Below are 21951 nucleotides of genomic sequence, written 5' to 3' on the forward strand. Positions count from 1 at the left end.
CATTTTAGTTAATTCAATTATTTAGTTAATTCTGTGAATTTAATTAATTCAAATTAATCTATTAATTAATTAATAATCAATAATTCTGAATTAATACTGAATAATATTAAGAAAAAGGAAATCAAATAGTGAGATTAATAAATAAATTTTATCTAAAAAATGATCAATCAATCACAAAGCTGAGCGAGCACCGATGGCGTGAGGGACACCCTCTACTTAACTCTTTATGAGTTAAAGGAAGTTTTTCCTAATATAAGGACAAAACTTTTCCTTTCTTCTACCAATGAGGGAGAAATGACTTTTCATTTTCCCTTCATTTGGTTCCCCACATTTTCCAATTCTTCTTTCCCATCCTTTCTCATTCTCACTCCACTTAAACCCAACAAGAATAAGAAAAATAGAAATTTTTATAATTATTTCAAATAATAGAATATTTTAAAAAATATGATAAAATAAATTGTGTAAAGACGGCCTAGTACTCTTTCATTTCTCGTCGATGAAAGGCCAGTAATGAAAGGAACGTTCACATTTCCAAGTGAACGTGAACCTCCAACTTTATTTCCTTAAACCTAAAATGTACTCCCTCCTCTCTAGTTTTGTTTTCGGTCCTTCTTACTAAAAATAATCCGTTCAGAATATTTACTCCCTCGGTCTCAATTTAATTTATGTGATGTATTTGACTTGACATTAAGTTTAAGAAAGAAAGGAAGAAGTAATTTTGAAATTTGTGAGTTTAAAATAAGTCATATATGTTTGTATAACTATAAATTATTTCATTAAGGAAAAAATGAATATTTTAAATTAAATTGTTGAATATATAATTATTTTTGAAACAGACTAAAAAGGAGACTGAATCATATAAATTGGAACAAATACATTCTTATAGAAAATTAAGATAAATCTTAATAAATGTAAATAAAGAAAAATTAATGTGGTTAAGATAAAGTAGTACTATTAAATTAAGATTAATATTAGAATTTTGAAAAGACAGCATACTCAAATCTTAGAAATATTAATAAAATAATAATTCAACAACAACACCCCAGTGAAATTCCACAACGTGAAGTCTGAGGAGGATAAAATATACACAGAATTTACTCTTACCAAAATAGAAAGACTGTTTTCGAGAGACCCTCGACTCAAAAGAAGCATAAATAGATGGATAACGCTTTCTATGGTGAGTTAGTCAAAAGATGATGACCAATTTACAGCAAGGTAAATCATATATGCCAACTGGAAGAAAGAGGTGGCAACTTTTCCTTTTCACTTTTTGGGCACTATGTATTAAAGATCACATAGAATAGAAGCAGGAAATTGACACAAAGTCAATATTTAGGGAACCATATAGCCATATAGTATAATTTAAGGCTAATTTGATATGCTAGTAAATGTTTTTTAAAAGACCATTTTTTAAACACGTTCACTAAATATGTTGGGCTGCAATGCTTTTGTTAAATAATCACTAATCTTATGACTAATTCACTGTTTGTGAGTTTCTTCTTTAAAAATAATATTTTATTTGTTTAACATATCCTTTAGTTAATATTTATCTTTCTTAAAAAGAACGATTATACTGCATCTTGAAATTAAGTTCCATAATAAATTAGCATGAATAGCACCCAATCTTGGGCGCGATCTGTTTTGGGCCGTATTTTTAGGGACATATTGTCACGATCCAACCCCGTAAGCCGCGACTAGGGTTCGACCTGGACCCCCCGTGTACATACCTATCAGATGTAGTCAAACCGAACTACAAAGAACATGATTACATACATAAGAACTCCAATGGGTCATGACGTCATCATATAAATACATCTATATCATTTGTCTTCTGAGGAATTGTCACTAATCATCTCATGAAGGGACATGCAAGCCGACAAGGCTGCCATTTCATGTTAATATTTACAATACATCGTGTAGACACAGCTGAACAAAACTTACATACAACCCACATACACATGTCTACATACCTCTAAGAGTATCAACGGTATTATATGGCGGGACAGGGCCCCCGCCGTATCCCTGAATAAATGAATATATACATCAAAAGAGCAATACAACCAGTTTAGGCTCCGATACAATGGAGCACTCCAAAATAGCTGAGTGAAAATCCTAAGCTGGCAAATGTCCAAAATACGTGTCTGTACCTGCGAGCATGAAACACAACCCCCCCAAAGAGAGGGGTCAGTACGACATATGTACTGAGTATATAAAGCATAACATATCACAAGTTGGACCACATCAGAAATGAGGGTTCAGGAGACAAGCATCATACTTAAGAAACCATTGTACATGTGCCTTATAAAATCAAATCATGCATGATCATATCATATATCATATCCGGCCAATTATGGACTTGGTGAATCTGTCATATAATGCCGAAAAACGTACGGCCCAATCCATATATAATATAATAATACTGAGGAACATACGGCCTAATCCATATATAATATAATAATATCAAGGAACGTACGGCCCAATCCATCTATAATATAATAATGCCAAGGAACGTATGGCCCGATCCATATATAATATAGATCGTATCCGGCCCTCTAGTGAGGGACTCGGTGAATAATGCAGTAAAACTGAGCACGATAACATACCTGACCCATTATGGGACTCGGTGAATAATGTATTAACAGTATGCACGAGCAGAATAGTAAGTAACCATATGCAAATTAAATCATCATCCGAGACTCAATAAAATAGTCAAGTGAACCATCACTTGAAGATCATGGTAGTAATCATCTCAAGTACCCTCTAAATGTCATTAGGGGTCATATCAAATGGAGCCTCAGGAATTATAGATATGTATAAAGACAATGCTAAACGGCTTATGGAATCAGAGACATTTTTCATCGTAGAGTCTTTAGGGATAAGAGCTTATAGATCCAATTACTATTCAACATATAGAGGCTCGAGGGTAGTAGTCCAACTACTTTAAGAGTTTTAACATCAAGAAGTGAATAAGACTCATAGCTCATACTCGGAGCTCATGAATGGAATTACCCCAAAGCTAATATCATTTATCACTTACGTCTAAGACATGCTAAAGGAAAAGAAGGGATATGCTTTACATACCTTTTATAGATCAACTGTAACCAAGCTTGCTTCGTTACCCCTTGAGCCTATTTAACACGAAAGTAACACGATTATGAATAACTTAGACTTTACAGCTTCTAAACCTACAATCAATTACCTATAGGAATTACTTCCTCTTTCACACTTCTCGACTAGTATATCAATTAATTAAGAAGTTAACAAAAATCGGACAGCATTTCCCCTATAACTTGCCCTATCTGAACTTTTAATTACCCTTCGATTAGCACAGTCATACCAAAAACAACAACCACCATCCATATACGATAAAACTACTTCAACATTATTCAAAATGAGTTCCAAACACCCCACCCAAAACTACGACATCAAAATATGGTTTTTGATCTTTATTTCAAAAAATCACAACCACACGGAAAGGAGCATAACGTGGTTGCAACCAGCAGCACGTATACTGATCCACAACTATGTTTTCATCCCCTCCACATACACCTGTACCTTCAAATATAATACTATAGCAACAACAACAATGACCAAACTTTAATCAAACTAGAACGACTTTAATTATGTCCGTTTACAATGTCAACGATAGTTATGTAATTTTCTTACCTTCAACTTTATTTAACACAAGTAATCTGTCTATTACAAAACCATTAACTCTAATTTGAAAGAAAGAAACCCTACCTTAGCAATTTGGCTCCGCAACTCGACTGAAAGTTGATAAACTTCCCATCGGACTTTCTTGCTGTCCCAATAATTAATTTACGTTGTTAAACACCTTCGTTTGATCAAAGAATATCTTAGATAATTAATTTACGGAGTAAAATTAGAGGACTTACCTTGCTTCACCCTTAGACGTAGCTCCCTCTCTTCTTTCTCTCAATTTTTCTCTTAAAGTTTTAAATGTAAAGATGAACAATAGAACCTTTAGTCATTGTTGACACTTATATACCCTTATTTAGAGAGTGACATGTGTCAGTCCCTAAGAGTGATATGTGTCCAGCCCTTATTCGGCCATCTCATCTATGCACCTATCCCATGGCTGCCACATGGCGAGGTGGGGTCCACCTTAGTAGGTGTGTCACCTACTTACTCCAAGTAGGTGCGTCACCCCTTTATTCCTTTTCATGGGTTCGTAATATTGTCTCACTTTAAGAACCTATGTAATCCTTGTTACTTAAGCTCAATGTATACTCGAGTAGTTTAATTATGTAAGATATCCAAGTTGGTAGATTACGCAAGTAGGTCGATTACCATGACTTATTATGTGACTTCCAACTCCTTCCAAATTCTTTTCTAATCATGACTACTCACGTAGTACTTCATAGATAACATAGATCACATGACAATCTTTCAGAAAAAAAAGGTTCCGATGTACAAAAATATGGTGTATAACATCCTTCCCCCCTTTAGAACATTCATCCTCGAATGTTAACTAGTGTCATAAGGTTTTTCAAGGATTTCAGGAAATCTCTACAATAGTTTCCATATATAAGCCTCTTATTAATCAATACAATCAATTTAGGGGTTTAGATTACTTGTAGATATAGGGAATAAGTACGGATATTTATTCTTCATCTCTTCCTCAGCTTTTCAGGTCATCTTTTCTCTATTCTTATTTTGCCACAATACTTTGATGGAGGCCACATTCTTAGTTCGCAACCTTCTACTCTACCGGTCCAAAATGGCGATAGGTTGCTCCTCGTAGAATAACTCCTCTGTTATGTGGACCTCATTCACGAAAAGTATTCTGAAAGGGTCGCCTATACATTTATGAAGTATTGACACGTGAAAAACTGGATGTACTTCTTTCAAATCAGATGGCAGGTTCAACTTATAGGCAACCTTGCCTACCCTACAAATGATCTAATAATGGCCAATATACCTTGGGCTATGTTTCCCTTCCTTTCTGAATCTCATTAAACCTTTCATCGGTGATATTTTCAAGAACACTTAATGCCCAACCTCAAAATCTAAATGTCAACATTGGTTATCTGCGTATGACTTTGTTGACTCTGGGCTGCTAATAGTTTCTCCTGAATAAGTTTCACTTTCTCAATACCTTATTGAATCATGTCTGGGCCTATTAGTTTAGTCTCACTAACCTTAAACCATTCAATAGGCGATTTGCATTTTCTGCCATATGAAGCTTTATATGGTGCTATTTGGATACTAGAATGATGGCTATTATCATAAATAAACTCAATAAGTAATATGTGATCACCTCAGCTACCTCTGAAGACAATAATGTAGGCCCGCAACATGTCCTCTAGTGTATGAATAGTACTTTAGGCTGCCCATCAATCTGAGGGTGAAATGTTGTACTAAGACTCACTTGTGTTCCTAATCCCTTTTTGGAATGATCTCCCAAAATTAGTTGTAAATTGAGCTTCTCTGTCTGAGATAATAGATGTGGGAACCCCATGAAGTATTACTATCTCCTTAACATATAATTTTGCATAGTCCTCGGCTGAATATGTAGTCCTGACTGGAAGGAAAGGGGCTGATTTTATCATCATATCCACAATAACCTATATGGAATCGTACTTCCGTAGAGTTCGAGGTAATCCTGTAATGAAGTCCATATTAATTGCTTCCCATTTCCAAGTTGGAATTTTCCATCTCCTTTAATAGTCCACCAGACTTCTGATGCTCAATTTTAACCTATTGACAATTCGGGCACTAGGCTACGAACTCCGCTATGTCCTTCTTCATGTCATCCTAACAATATAAACATCTGAGGTCATGTTACATCTTGGTTGACCTTGGGTGAGTAGAGTAGCGGGCACAGTGTGCCTCTCATATAGTCTGTTACCGTAGTCCTGCAATCTCAGGTACATATAATCTACCTTTATGCCTTAGCACTCCTTCAGGACTCAGCCACTCCGCGAATAGAAACACCACCATTATCAGAGTCAGCCACACAGATTCCAAGGTTAGTTAACTAGAGAATTTCATGAATTATCTCTTTTTGTTCTGGTTGTATATTGTAACACCTCTCAAAATTTTCCCTAAGATTTGGACCCTTCTGGTATATATGGGTAGGGTCGAACTCGAGTATTGTGAAGTATATGCATGAGTTAAGATGAGTTCCTGAGTAATTGAAGAGTGTTGGAGGTGATGTGGGGTCACAAAGGACCCCTAGGACCCGGCTAAGTCCAAAAGGTTTATCATGGCTACGTTTTTGGATGAGTTTATTTAAGGGGTCGACTTCTAATGACCCTATCTTTTGAAAGACGACAATCTGGGTGGCCCATGACCTATTAAATTAAATGTCGTCGAGTCTTCTTTCCAACGCCACCAAGAGTGTAATTTTTGGAGTTCGGAGTTGAAAGATATGATGATCCTAAGACGAACTAGCACGACAGGGATTTCAGGTCTGGGTTGCAATTGCTGGAAAACTGGACTTGGCGCCACAGTGGCACGCTGCGCCACTATCGCACCAGGAACACGCCTCAGTATTTTGGCCCCTGGCGCAGCGCGCCACTATGAGGTATGCAGAGTTTTTCAAGACAAATTTCCAGAACCCAGAAAATATGGCCTTGGCACTGTAAGGGCGCGACGCGCCACTATCGCGCCAAGAATGTGCCTCAGTAGTTTGGTCCTTGGCGCAGCGCGCCACTAACAGATGTGCAAGTTTTAGGCATAATTGACCTGGTGCTGCAATGGCGCGACGCGCCACTATCGCGCCAGGAACGTTTTAGCCTATTTTTCAGAACTTTTGAGAAGGGGCAATTTAGGAATTATCCCAAATTATATATGTATCATCCTTGACCAATTTGGGAATATATTTTTAGCCCCCTCTCTCTCTCTAAAAGCCTTAGGAGTATCTTTCTCTCTTCTTCTTCTTTTCTATTTCTAACAAGGAATTGCCTCCAAGAGCTCCAAGATTTGAGTTCTCCATTGAAGACTCGACATCAAGGTTTTCTCCAAGTCTTCACTAAGGTATGTAAGGCTATCCAAAACATGGGTTGAGTCCACCCATGTGCCCTACTCTTGCTTTGAGGTTAGAGGTCCATGAGAATGGAGTTTCTTGGTATGGTTTATGTTTGAATGAGTTTTGTCTCCTATTAATTTGACTTTATTAGTGTTGATGTTGTTGATCTAATAAGTTCCTAAAACCTTCATGTTAGTATGAGTTGATGGAGATGACTTGTTATTATGTTTTGTTGATCTCACTAACCATGTGATTATGTTGCATAAGTCAATTTTCTTGAATGTGCTATTCTACTTGAATTGTTGGGTTAAAGCCTTAGAGTTGTGATGAGTCCTAAGGAGAGGTTATAAACGCTTGTCTAAATGAGGCTTGATTGAGTTGATTGGAGGATAGAATTGACGAGTGGACGAGGTCCTAAATGGGACTGGCCATTATGACTTAATTGAGTTGAAATGAGAATAGAGTTGACGAGTTGGCAATGTCCCACATGAAACTAGTCATAAGGGATTGTTTGAGATGATTGAAGGGAGTTTTATGAGCATGGAGTCATGGGAGGAGTATCGAGCACCGAAGCGGGTAAGAGTATAGTCCATACTCAAACCCTAGAAACTATGCTGCCAACGTAGGTAGGGATGAAACCCTTAAAGTCGGATGCTTCCCGTGGGATCGAACCGTTAAAGTCGGATATTTCCCATTTTATTATCCTGAAATGATAGGACTTGACTAATTGATGGTATCCATGATTAGGGAGGTGTTTATGCCCTGGCAAGGTATGGACGGACGTGGCAACAATATCTAATTGTTGTACTATCACTAGCTCATAGGTGATGGTTGTCGGATAAGAGAAACTCCCATTTAGGTCTTGATAGTACTCCGAGTCAGTTGAGTCGAGTGGCTTGTGATTGGTCCCGTCTAAACTATTTCTTGTTAGACTTAGGACACTTGAGTGAGTTGTTATGTATATATATGAGTTGAGATCCTGAGTTGATATTGATGTTTTCTGATGTTGTTTTACTCGGCCATTTTACATACTCATACATTCCATGTACTGACGCCATTTGGCATGCATCGTTTTATGATGCATCGATAGGTACTAGAGATCATCAATCAGCGCTCCATTGAAGATCCACATACACTCCCAGCCAGTTGGTGAGTCCTCCTAGCTTTCGGAGGATGTTGAGCTTTCTTGTATAGTTTTATTGTCGTTTCTTTATTTTGATTGTTGGTAGCCATGGGCTTGTCATTGGAACCTCCTAGACCTTGATAGAGACTTCATGGACTAGAGTGTGGGAAGGTTGGACTGCAATTTTTGAGAAGTCTTATTATATTTGTCTTGATGAGTTGATAGTGATTGGCCCTCGGCCCTTATATTATGAATAGTGTGTCCATGATTGAGTCTCCCTCTGAGTGAATGTGAATGAATGATAGTGTGACAGAATCAGGTGGTTCGCTTGAAGGCCAGAAATGGCTTTCGAGTGCCGGTCGCACCTAGGGTACCCTCCTGGGGCGTAACATATATCTACCAAGCTACCTACCTTTTGGGAACCATCTAGTTCTGATCATCTTGCTTAAACCATCTCATAATTCCCTTAGCCCAACTTGTAAAAATCTCTAGACATATTATCTTGTGTCGTTTCCTTATCTTTAATCCAAACTCTTCTATTGCCCTTTTACTCAGATTTTTCTCTTAATTGTCTGTCACACGTTATATTGAAATCTCTACAAAAATATATGAAGGTGCTCAACTTAGCCTAAGAAATACTTTAGCGTCATCTCGTTTAACCCTCGTGCTTTACCTTGCTTTCTCCTCTTTTATCTTATAATCGGTTTCGGGGATAGATCTTTGGTCAAACCTTGGCCATGTCTTGTTTGCCCTTAGTACTAATTCTATCCCGGTAATTTGGCTTAACCCATCGTGCATCTCTCTGTAACGTACCCAAAATTTCATAACTGCATTGTCATTATTGAACTCTTACTCCTCTTATCATGTACTCACTCACTTAGTCTCATTCTTAAAGTACAAATATTCGTAGGTTGCATAACCTTTTTGAAGTCTATTTATTTATTGCTGGCTTTCAGATCTTACTAATTTGTTTCAGCAAGGGATCTTATTTGAAGTTTAAGCATCCATATCAAATATATTGTAGTGTCAATTATTTCCATCTCGCACTTACATTCCTCATACCCATTTCCCTCTTTAACGGTGTACTTATACCATTATTTGTTTATGCTTTGCTTTATTCCTTATTTCCAATCTCAAATTCATTCAATTTCATTTTTTTTCCAATCCACTTAGTACTGTACCATATCCATATCTTCCTTTATAATTTATAATTTGATCATCCACGTACGAACCCTTGACTAAATTATGAAGTGATGAGACCCCTGCCAAATATAGTGCAAAATTTTATCTGACAATCTGTATTCAAGTAACACGACCAACATAATGACTTAACCAAAGTCACATTCCACTCATTCCCATCAATAGTTAATTAAAACTTGTAGTCATTCCAATCTTACTTAGGCAGCACTTATATTCCGACGATAAGTGTCCAAAATTCTCTTGAAATAGTATTTTTATCCCAACCTATATCATCCTTCTCTCATGAGGAATGTATATTGCACCATTTGTTCCTCAAGCCTACTGTCTTTGTCCCTTAAGGATTTCACTATTTTCGAGGTGAGATCATGTGCTCGCAGTACCCTTCTATGCCTTATGCCTTTCTACTCATATTGAGTACCCAACACAAGCTTCTAACGTGCTCAATAACATACCACATTTGCCTCAATAATGGTTTTACCTTATCACCATGTCATCGTACTACGACTTTAAGTTTACAACTATACATTCTCCTTTTGTTCCATTCTCGTATTCAAATAATTATGTCTATCTTGGGTACTTCTGTTAGAATTTCCTTATCATCTCTCCCGTCTATGTCTATCTTTTGTTCTACACATGAAGGATTTTATACTACCTCTGCATCATTCGGAATACCTTACTTCCGCATAATCTTTTTTCTCATTTCCAAAATACATTCTACTCGTCCATCTTTATTTGTATTATACCAGTCATTTCCTAGCACCCATTCTACCTCATTGCTATGTTTTCTACAACTTGGTCTCTCACAGTTCCGTTACCTTTAGCATTCGTATCCTCGGCTACACATGTTATGACTTATTTCTATACTGTTATCTCGCTTCCTTCTTGTTTCCTCCTTTTAGTGCCCCTTTCTTCCCTTGTGCTCGCCATCATTTCCGTTATCATATAAACTTGTTTGAAACTTTTTCTATACTCATGTCTTAATCACACTATTACTTCCTTAACTATAACTTGTCATAATGATGACAAATTTTCCATTCTGTATATACAAATTAGGTGGCAGTCTATGACAAGTGCACATACATAGGAAATTTCGATAGGGCCTACTATACCTGTAGGCAACAGTCCCTCGTTCGATTCGGTGATTTAGGAAGTGAAGTATGCTCCCCGTCATCGCTTGTCCTCCATCTATCGTCTGTCCTTCATCGTTTTCTTTATTTGAATCTGGGAACATAGATAATCGGGTAACTCCTACTTTATCGATGACCAGAACAGGGGGCTAGAATATTCTGTAACACTTACTGGGGTAGCCCATCTGACGTAGTGTTCTACCATAAGAGCAACTAGTTTGGCTTTTAGGACCATTTCCCTGGATATCAAACACTCTGGGGGAATTGTCGTTGGGTCCTCCGAGGGATCGGTCTTAATAGAATAACTGGGGCTCCTCCGACTCGATCCTGGAGCCTGAGGTCCCAAATTTACCCTAGGGGCCTTCTCCATAACCCCCCCTCCCCCACTGTCTGAAGTTGGACTCTCCATCTTTCACACAAATTTGCACCTACCTACAGGAAAAGAGGTCAGAAATAATCTTTCCTTGGAGGCATCACAGTACACATAATAGTCCGTTAGGGAGGAATTATCCGAATAGTACAGCTCTATCGCACGATTTAAGATAACAAGAAAAGATAACATCCTAAATGTCTTGTAGCTTCCTGTTTATAGATGTGGTGCACAACATACCGATAAACAAGACTCTACTAGACACAGTTTGTAAACACTTCGAGGATGAACTGCTATGATACCACTTTTGTCACGATCCAATCCCGTAGGCCGCAACTGGGGTCCGACCTGGACCCCCCATATACATACCTGTCAAATGTAGCCAAACCAAACTACAAACAACATGATAACATACATAAGAACTCCAATGGGTCATGATATCATCATATAAATACATCTCTATCATTTGTCCCCTAAGAAGTTGTCACGAATCATCTCATGAAGGGACATGCAAGCCGATAAGGATGCCATTTCATGTTAATATTTACAATACATCGTGTAGACACAGCTGAACAAAACTTACATACAACCCACATACACATGTCTACAGACCTCTAAGAGTATCAACAGTATCATATGGTAGGATAGGGCCCCACCGTACCCATGAATAAATGAATATATACATCAAAAGAGCAATACCAACAACTTAGGCTCTGATACAATGGAGCACTCCAAAATAGCTGAGTGGAAATCCTAAGCTGGCGGATCTCCAAAATATGTGTCTATACCTGCGGGCATGAAACACAGCCCCCCGAAGAAAGAGAGTCAGTACGACATATGTACTGAGTATATAAAGCATAACATATCACAAGTGGGACCACATTTGAAATAAGGGTTCAGGAGACAAGCAAGATACTCAAAAACCATTGTACCTGTGCATTATAAAATGAAATCATGCATGATCATATCATATATCATATCCGGTCCATTATGGATTCGGTGAATCTATCATATAATACCGAGGAACATACGGCCCAATCCATATATAATATAATAATGTCAAGGAATGTACGGCCCGATTCATATATAATATAATAATGTCGAGGAACGTATGACCCGATCCATATATATAATATATATCATACCCAGCCCTCTAGTGAGGGACTCAGTGAACAATGCAGTGAAACTAAGCATGGTAACATACCCGACCCATTATGGAACTCGGTGAATGATGTATTAACAGTATGCACGAGCAGAATAGTAAGTAACCATATGCAAATTAAATCATCATCTGAGACTCAATAAAATAGTCAAGTGAACCATCACTTGAAGATCAGGGTAGTAATCATCTCAAGTACCCTCTAAACATTAGAGGTCATATCAAATGGAGCTTCAAGAATTATAGACATGTATCAAGACAATGCTAAACAACTTATAGAATCAGAGACATTTGTCATTGTAGAGTCTTTACGGATAAGAGCTTATACATCCAATTACTATTCAACATATAGAGGCTCGAGGGTAGTACCCCAACTACTTTAAGAGTTTTAACATCAAGAAGTGAATACGACTCATAGCTCATACTCGGAGCTTATGAATGGAATTACCCCAAAGCTCATATTATTTATTACTTACGTCTAAGACATGCCAAAAGAAAAGAAGGGATAGGCTTTACATACCTTTTATAGATCAACTGTAACCAAGCTTGCTTTGTTACCCCTTGAACCTATTTAACACGAAAGTAACACGATTATGAATAAACTTCGACTTTACAGCTTCTAAACCTATAACCAATTACCTATAGGAATTACTTCCTCTTTCACACTTCTCGACTAGTGTATCAATTAATTAAGAAGTTAACAAAAATCGGGCAGCATTTCCCCTATAACTCACCCTATCCGAACTTCCAATTACCCTCCGATTAGGACAATCATACCAACAACAACAACCACCATCCATATACGATAAATCTACTTCAATATTATTCAAAGCGAGTTCCAAATAGCCCACCAAAACTACGACATAAAAATATGGTTTTTGATCTTTATTTCATAAAATCACAACCACACGAAAAGGAGCATAACGTGGCTGCAACCAGCAGCACGTATATTGATCCACAACTATGTTTTCATCCCCTCCACATACATGTGTACCTTAAAATACAATACTATAGCAACGACAACAATAACTAAATTTTAATCCAACTAGAACGACTTTAATTATGTTCGTTTACAACGTCAACGATAGTTATGTAATTTTCTTACCTCCAACTTCATTTAACACAAGTAATATTTCCATTACAATACCATTAACTCCAATTTTGAAAGAAAGAAACCCTACCTTAGCAATTTGGCTCCGCAACTCGACTGAAAGTTGATAGACTTCCCATTGGACTTTCTTGCTGTCCCAATAATTAATTTACGTTGTTAAACACCTTCGTTTGATCAAAGAATACCTTAGATAATTAATTTATGGAGCAAAATTGGAGGGCTTACCTTGCTGCACCCTTAGTCGTAGCTCCCTCTCTTCTTTCTCTCATTTTTTCTCTTAAAGTTCTAAGTGTAAAGATGAACAATAGAACCCTTAGTCATAGTTGAAACTTATATACCCTTCTCTATAGAGTGACATGTGTCAGGCCCTTAGGATGACACGTGTCCAGCCCTTATTCGTCTACCTCATCCGTGCACCCACCCCATGGCTGCCACATGGCGGGGTGGGGTCCACCTTAATAGGTGTGTCACCTACTTAGTCCAAGTAGGTGCATCACCTACTTAGTCCAAGTAGGTGCATCACCTACTTATTCCTTTTCGTGGGTTCATAATCTCATCTCACTTTAAGAACCTATGTAATCCTTGCTACTTAAGCTCGACGCATACTCATGTAGCTTAATTATGTTAGACATTCAAGTTGGTAGCTTACACAAGTAGGTCGATTATCACGACTCATTATGTGGCTTCCAACTCCTTCCAAATTCTTCCAAACCTATTTCCAACCATCACTACTCAGTTAGTACTTCATAGATAACATAGATCACATGGCAACCTTTCAGTTAAAAAAGGTTCTGATGTACAAAAGTGCGGGGTATAACACATACAATACCTTTTTGGTTCATTGAGTTAAAATTTATGCCTTTTAGGTGCCGGACTTAATAAGGATATGAACAACTCAGCAATTGAGCTACACCCCACTTGTATGTTGACCCTTTATATTATATTGTTCACACTCCAGTTGACATATGATTGGATGGACACGGGGTTTGTTGAGTCTCACACATTATTGGCTAAGGAATGAGGGACTTGATTCATTATATTGCTTGGACACCTCTCCTCATGATCTAACTTCTGCGTTGAGTTGAACCTATTATTCATTTCTTTATCACTTGTCAACCACTTCACCCTACTAGAGAGAAAGGTTTTTCGCACCACAATTTAGTAGAAAATTTGTGCTATAGAAGGTACATGATTTTTTCATTCATTTTCCACTGAACCAGCTCACTCGAAAAATACATGGTGGAAATAAATTCTCATTGCAATATTGAGAAACTTCCTAATTTCTTTCGTATGAAAACATAACTATTTTCCCCCTTTTCACCAATTAAATCAAAATCTCCGGAAATAGACACAAAATATATTTAGTGGGAACATAATAACTTTTTAATAGTGTAAGTACTGTTTTCATAGCCTTAATTACAAATATTCATTCTTGAGCAACTTTGATAATAACTATCGATGATGAAAAATAACTGTTTTACATGCATTTTAGTTTATACATTAGAATATTTCTAGCTAGAAATACTGTATTATTCTACACTAATAGTTTAAATTATCTAAAGCTTTTGAAACTAAAGAGAAAAGGCGAAAAGGGTTAAGACTATCCACCAATAAATAAAAAAAGAGATTGAGCTGAACAACCTTTTACATAAAGGGACAACCTTTGGGGCTTGTACTTGGACTAGGTACCAATGTACCAAATACCAAATACATCAACTAATACTCAAAACAAGTACCTTAAATCATTTTAAAATTGGAAAAACACATTATAAACAAATGAACTCCTGATTTCCTTTCTAATCAGAAGATACGATGCTGTTAACCTATTCTTTAATTAATTAATTTCTTTTTTAAGAATTTTTTTTGTCTTTGTACGTTATAGATGATGGCAATCCCTAACTTTATCAATTTTCCAATTTTCTTAAAAAAAACAAAAAAAATCTTTCTGTATCTTAAGGAATTGATACTGTTCCAAAGCCTTTTTTTTTGAGAGCCAAGTTGTCGTGTCCTCTTTAAATTTACATCGTAGGGCAGGCTATAGGAACTCACGTCCCAGTAAGCATCCTCTAAATAAATACTATGATTTTGGACAACTCACAGATAGGCAAATTCATACACTAGATATTCCAATATGAACAAGATTTGGATATATTCGAATATGAGCAAGATTTGGATGTATATATAATTTTCTCAAGCCAAATAAATTTGGCGACCAAATTGGTCTTATTTTAACTACAATAAATAAATTCCACTGTTGCTCAATTTTTCTTTTCTTCCTATAATATATTTTTTTCCCCTTCTAATGGTGGAAACCCCACTTTCTAGACTGATTTTCTTGAAACACAAAGTAAGATAATTCATGAGAAAAAAAAACAGTGACCGTAAACGAAACAAACAGAATTTAGCCATTTAGGTCAACATATTATTATGTGTTTACAACTACTTTTCTTTTTCAGAGATGTTGTTAGTGCATTTTTTTAATTCACACAAAATATTAGTTAGTTTACCCTTACATTTCGAAGCATGACATGTGAATTAAAACGGAGAAAGCAATTAAACTCCCATTATAAAGTAGGACTCTATATTAAAATCCAATCCGGAGACATTTCTGTTGAAGAGTAACGACGTCGCACATCGATAGTTAATTGGATCATGTTTTGTCTCCTTAATTATATGATTTTGAACAATCCTCTTCCCAAGAACTAACTTTTAGGTTTAGTTAGATCCAAGATTCATTTCTTAACATGATATCAATGTAGAATTCATGCCACATCGGTGGTTAATGAGCCCCATATATATTAAATTGCCCACCACTCCATGTGTCTAACCTTGGGCGTGGGCAGGGTGTTGAAGAGTGAAGAACACTACAACAAAAAAAATATTTAGTGATCATAAATTTTTCTTCTACTGACAAACATTTAGCGATAATTGAGTTAATATCATTGCATCAAAGAATCAATAAAGCTTTTAGCGGCATTTATATACGCATTCATTATAAATACCCAAATTATATTATCGCTGCTAAATAATTTTCACAATTTTTTTATTTGTTGTGGTAGAAGTTCCACATCGATGTTTAATGTGATAGATGGTCTCCTTATATGGTCTTGAACAATTCTAACTCCCCTTGATAACTTGTTTTTGGGGTTCAACTAGGCCCAAGATCCATTTCTTAACAATTTCACACAAAGATTGAGTTAAATGCAAGATCCCTTTCAATTATTATAATATTATTTTAATGATATTAAATATTGACTATAATAAACATAATAAAAATTAAATGGAGAAGATTTTAAATTCCTAAAAAAAAATATTCAACTAAAATAAAATTGATCCAGAAAAAAAATAATAATAAAAAAAACTTCGAAAAAATAAGCAAAAGAAGTCCAACAAAAACGTCCAAAAATAAAATCCCAAAAAGTCCAAAAAAAATGTTTAAAAACTCAAAAAAAAAAAGGCAAAAAAAATTTCCAAAAAATAAGAAAAATAAAAGGCCGAAAACAAACGTCCAAAAAAGAAACCCCCCAAAAGGCAAGAGTTTTCTACTAACAATTTACCTAATGTTTATGATTGAAATAAACTAACAGAGTTTCTATTGTTTAATGAAACATAAAGTCCTACAATTCAATACTAATTCCAAATGGACAATAACACTAAAACACATATTATTTATATAAAGAGTAAACTTGTACTCACAACTTATACATCATGATTTTAAAGATAATAATATTTTTCGTTTCTTTAATATATTATATTATTTCGTAAATTATATGCAGCTTGGTCGATAAATGTTTTTGCATTTTTATTGGCTTCACTTTGTGTTTGTATGTATACATATTTTGAAGGGATATATGTTTAATTAAAAATGAAAAAAGCTCTTGAAATATCACCCTACAGTCTTTCCCCAATAAAACTATAATATTGATATTTAATGTGAATTACAACGTTCAAGTATATTACTCAAGTTAGTGGAACTATTATATTTGTTTTCTTCTTTTCTTTATACTACTATGTTCATGAACTTTTCCATTTTCTTTATATCTAACCTTATTTCTAAGCAAGGAAAAGAGATTTGATGAGGAAGATATAAATATATTAATTAATGAAGAACGATTTTATTATTTTGGTATAATATGAAGAAAATAACCGAAAAAGTTAGAAGGAATAATGAATTAACTAATTCTATATTGTTAAAGAGTTAAGCGATTAATGTGCTCGTCTTTAAATAATTTTGAGTTTTGTTAAGTTGTCCATATTATTTAGATTTATTATCTATTTAATATTCTAAATTTTTGGTGGAAATCAAAATTCAAAACTAAACAATACATCCAAGACCATTAGGAAAGTAATACATACTAGAAGTAGTTAAGATTTTTATACCTTTTAGTTTTCAAGTAAATTATTACAAGGTTACATAATTGAGAACCACTTTGTGCTAAAGAATCTTAATAGACGTGAGAGGTATCTTTGGAAGAGTTAAAGTTATTTAGCGTCAGCTAATAGGCATTTTCAGATGAAGTATTTAGGGCGTAGTATATTAATTTTTTTCCTTTTATTTTTTGCATGTTTATTGCTAATTATGATATAATTTATGTGGTTTAATTGTATTTTGAGGTATATTGTTTTAGTGACAAAAATATTGTGTTGTTAGCCTCATTATAGATACTTTCGGTTTTATTCTATTGCAATTTTTGAACTATTATTTTCTACTTTGCCATAATTTTTTCTGCTATTGTTAATTTATTGCGGATAGTTGTGCTATATTATTATGCTTATATACTATATAGTTCATATTTTTCTTTACTTTAGTATTTGCAGTGTTTTTTCTTGTGTTGAAACTAGACTTTTGATATCAATGATTAAAAAATTTCATTATGTTTAATTTTACTCCTTAATTGTTAGTGTGTGATGAGTATCATGTTCCTCTTTAAGTACATTTTTTATCTTAAAAATTTACGTTATTTTTTTTTAGTTAATAGTATAACATGCACACAATAATTATTATTAATTAACGCGATACACACGTGCAAAACACGTATACCTAACTAGTTAAATTAAAATCACATACACAGGTTAGGAGGGGAACATAACAACCGAAACCTCCCAAAGTATAATTACATAGAAGATAAATAAATTAAACTAGCTAACCTAGTACATATGCACGCAAAGGTTTACCATTCCATGAATAGAAAAGAGGAAAACATAAGATAAGACGTACATTATTCTAAAAGGATTACCCAATAATATATAACTCCCAATGAATTATTTGGTCAAGCCAACTTCGATTAGACTTAGCACATTAAATATCTGAACAAGCCACAATAATCAGGGTAAAACTAATGATAAATTAATCGATATCAATTATATTGAGGTGAAATTATCAATTAAATAAATCTATTTAGACTATTTGGTCAAGTCACACTATTGACATAACACAAATGTTGGCCACAGTGCTCGATAAAATAATGCAATAATTGGTCTCTTAGGTAGGGCATTTGGTCCACACGAGTGTGAACTAATTAATTAGCAGTTTTTTCTCTTATTTTTAAGAAATAGAATCAGTACACACGTAGAAGATTAAAGAAACTGGCCGGTGAGATTTGCTTATATAAATCTCTTTATATAAATTTGTTTAATTATGAACAATTAAGAATCTTGACATCAAATAATTAAGGACACCCCTTCAAGATTTCCCAGATCATACAGCCTAACAAACATATCTCTTTTCCTTTGTTTATTTTTCCCACTTCAAATTTATACTAATTAATCAGTTCCTGTATGTAAGGTCAAAACTGATTAATTATTGGTATTAATGGATAATTTCCATTCAATGTTTCCTTTTCAACAAGATGATGATGCTAATTATGATTCCCATCAACAGCTCCTTTTTCCACATGAACCATATACCAACCCTTCTAATTTCATATACCAACAAGATCTGGTAACTGATTTTGCTCCCTTTGAGTTAGGCGACAACAATCTTACATTTAACAACAACAACAATAATAACAACAACAATCAGAGAGGCAATAGGCTAGGGAAATCATCCGTCACGTCTACTAGTGATGACAACAAACAGAAGAAAGTGATGCATAGAGAAATCGAAAGGCAAAGAAGACAAGAAATGTCTACTCTTTATGCTTCTCTTCGACAACAACTTCCCCTTGAAAATATTAAGGTATGAGAAACTCGTATTCCTTTTTTCTTTCGATTTCCCTAACTTTAGCCAATTGAAATAATAGTCATTTCATTTCTTTTAACTTCTCATAATTAATCAGATCCATTATACGAGTTATTTAACCTATATATATATATATATATACACTAACAATTTTTCTATATATCAGTGTATTTTAACATGTTGTTACAGGTAATTGACGTGTCTCTAAAAGCATAGATGTTGAAATCTTTCAGGGAAAGCGTTCCACATCGGATCACATACTCGAGGCGGCGAATTACATAGAACAGCTTCAGAAGAATGTTAAGAATTTGGAAGAAAGGAGGGAAAAGTTAAAGAAGGAGTCAATTGGTTTAAGCAATCCCCAAAGTGGAAGCTCCATAATTAGCTACTCCTCGCCTGCGATTGTGATAGTGAAGGAATGCTTGGATGGCATGGAGATTTTGGTTAATTGCGATCTCAAGAATGAAGGGTTCCGCCTTTCTAGGGTTCTTCAAGTGTTGCTTCAAGAGGGGCTAAGCATAGTGAACTGCAGCTGCACCAAAACAAATACTACAAGTCTACTTCACACTATAAGAACTGAGGTATATATTAAATCCAGTGAAAACTTGATAATACTCATGACTTCTTAAAGATTGTGACGAAACCAGAAAATTTAACCAGAGGATTCAAAAACTGTCTAGTTGTTAAACTTGCTAGCAAAAGGAACTGTGAGAAATCGTTGCCTACGTTATGAGTTTCCGATCCCTTATTTTAAGGAGATTCAATAGTATATATGTGCACATAAGCATGACTTAATTTCAAACGAAGAGGTTTCAATTGAATCCTTTTTACACCATATAGCTCCATCCCTAAACTCATGAACTCCGGAGAATTATTTTATCTTTTATTAGTACTTAATTGCTATGTTGCTTTGACTATTGAAAAATACTGATGTACCAATGAAGGATCCTAAAGAGTGCACTATATTTGGAGGGTTCAATATGTACCAATTGACATTTTTGAAAGGGTTCGAGCAACGTACATATATACCTTTGTGCTAATTGTGAAAGATCATGAACAATTTCGCATTTCCTTTTTCTGATTCTTGCAGGTTTGCACTGATCAGCCAAGGATTATTAATGTGGACGTAATCCAACAAAAACTCCAAGATATTATTCATGCTGATACAAGCTTCAAGTGACTTTCCATAGGATATTAATGTTGTGTGACACAGGAATTATACATAATTCCTCACAACTTCAGGTTTTATATATGCATCATCACTGAAATATTTCAGTCTTTTAATTTTTTTTCAGAATATCAAAGCTAATTTTAATAGAGTGAAATGGAGAGTGAGGCTTCATATAGCCAGTCTCTGAGTAAAGACATTGTTGTTGTTGTTTTTGTCTGACCTCCGTTTTGTGAAGTCCTCAAGTTCATTATAGCTTCTTGCTTTTAGTATCAGGAACTTGTAATTCATCCTGGTGTATGTAACATGACTTGAAGACTTTATTCAGTTAGTTCCAAAGTTTTGTTAATTTGTCTATCTTGCTTTCAGTATTTACCATATTAAGTTTCTGGATGTACATTGATGAAGATGATTAAATGATACCCATTAATTTTGTGGAGTCTTGAGAGGAATTAGTTTGTACTCATAAACCACTATAAGTAGTAAAGGTTTTTCCGACCGTGAATCATTGAAAAATTTGTGCTATAAAAACATGATTTCCTTGTTCATTTTCCATTGAATCATCAGCTGATCACTCGGAAAATGCATGGGGAAAACATGAGATTTTCACTGAAATAATAGGGTACTTCTTAATTTTTCCTTATAAAAACATTACTATTTTTTCGTTTCTTACTAATTCAATCGAAATATCTGTAGGAATTGACACTGAACATTTTTGAGAGAGAATTTCTTGGAAAAATAGTGATTTTTTAGTAGTGTATTGATCTTGACATCAACATACACTAATATCTTTGTGACACTAAAATTACTTTCCCAGTCATTAATTTTAGCAGGATTTTTTCCATGAGGCCTTTGAAATACTACTCTGTTGAAACATGGAAATGATGTTCACCATTTTTCTTTGATACTCATACAATTATGGTCAAGATACTATATAGCATATTTATGCTCCATCTTTTTCTAGCTATACTACACCACCTTGTTGCTTAATTTTTTTAAATCAAGGAAATGGAAACCTGATGGACATGCCTGTGAATAACTGCGTAGGCAATCCAACACAATGTTTTTTATTACCGCGTGTGACCATCTGGTGTTAAAACTTAAGAGGTTAGAAAGAATATATTCTTATTTATTATTTGTTCATGATTCAATACGTCTTCTTACTTGCAGATTTAATTAATTTTTTTTCATGGGATTCTTAATAGGTAACATCAAGAATCCAATTTAGATCATTCTCTATGTTCTGGTACCATGCTTGAAGTGTTTGACCCTAGATCTACAGTCCTACTTATTGAGATTTCAATTTAATAGTTCTAGTCATGACATAAATCATAACACCTCTATTTATCCATTAGCATGGAGCTAGAAAATGGTGCATTATATGCTAGCTTTTTCTCAAGGTTATCCCAACATCTTATAATAAATTGCTATGTATTGTTGGTAGTTGGGGTTGAATTTGAAGTACACATATTCCAGTGTGTACTTGTAGTTGTGATTTTCAAATGATTAAAAATGGTG

The 21951-nt window shown here is 35.0% G+C and overlaps 1 protein-coding gene across 1 annotated transcript; it reads left to right on the forward strand.

Moving 5' to 3' along the window:
- The first annotated feature begins 18739 nt into the window (after positions 1–18739).
- Positions 18740–20782, forward strand: LOC129900481 (transcription factor bHLH36-like). Its single transcript, XM_055975464.1, has 3 exons — positions 18740–19262; positions 19499–19846; positions 20356–20782. Exons 1-3 carry the CDS (start codon positions 18897–18899, stop codon positions 20443–20445), a joined length of 804 nt encoding a protein of 267 aa, XP_055831439.1. The 5' UTR covers positions 18740–18896; the 3' UTR covers positions 20446–20782.
- Positions 20783–21951: the final 1169 nt, after the last annotated feature.

The sequence above is a fragment of the Solanum dulcamara genome, chromosome 8 (genome assembly GCF_947179165.1).
Source record: "Solanum dulcamara chromosome 8, daSolDulc1.2, whole genome shotgun sequence".
Lineage (NCBI taxonomy): Eukaryota > Viridiplantae > Streptophyta > Magnoliopsida > Solanales > Solanaceae > Solanum > Solanum dulcamara.

What these genes read in the sequence shown, in the direction of transcription:
- LOC129900481 (XM_055975464.1), top strand. Translation starts at nt 18,897, where the DNA reads ATGGATAATTTCCATTCAATGTTTCCTTTTCAACAAGATGATGATGCT. An exon ending in TTCCCCTTGAAAATATTAAG is followed by an intron (nt 19,263 to 19,498) that starts GTATGAGAAACT and finishes GAAATCTTTCAG; the next exon opens with GGAAAGCGTTCCACATCGGA. An exon ending in TTCACACTATAAGAACTGAG is followed by an intron (nt 19,847 to 20,355) that starts GTATATATTAAA and finishes TGATTCTTGCAG; the next exon opens with GTTTGCACTGATCAGCCAAG.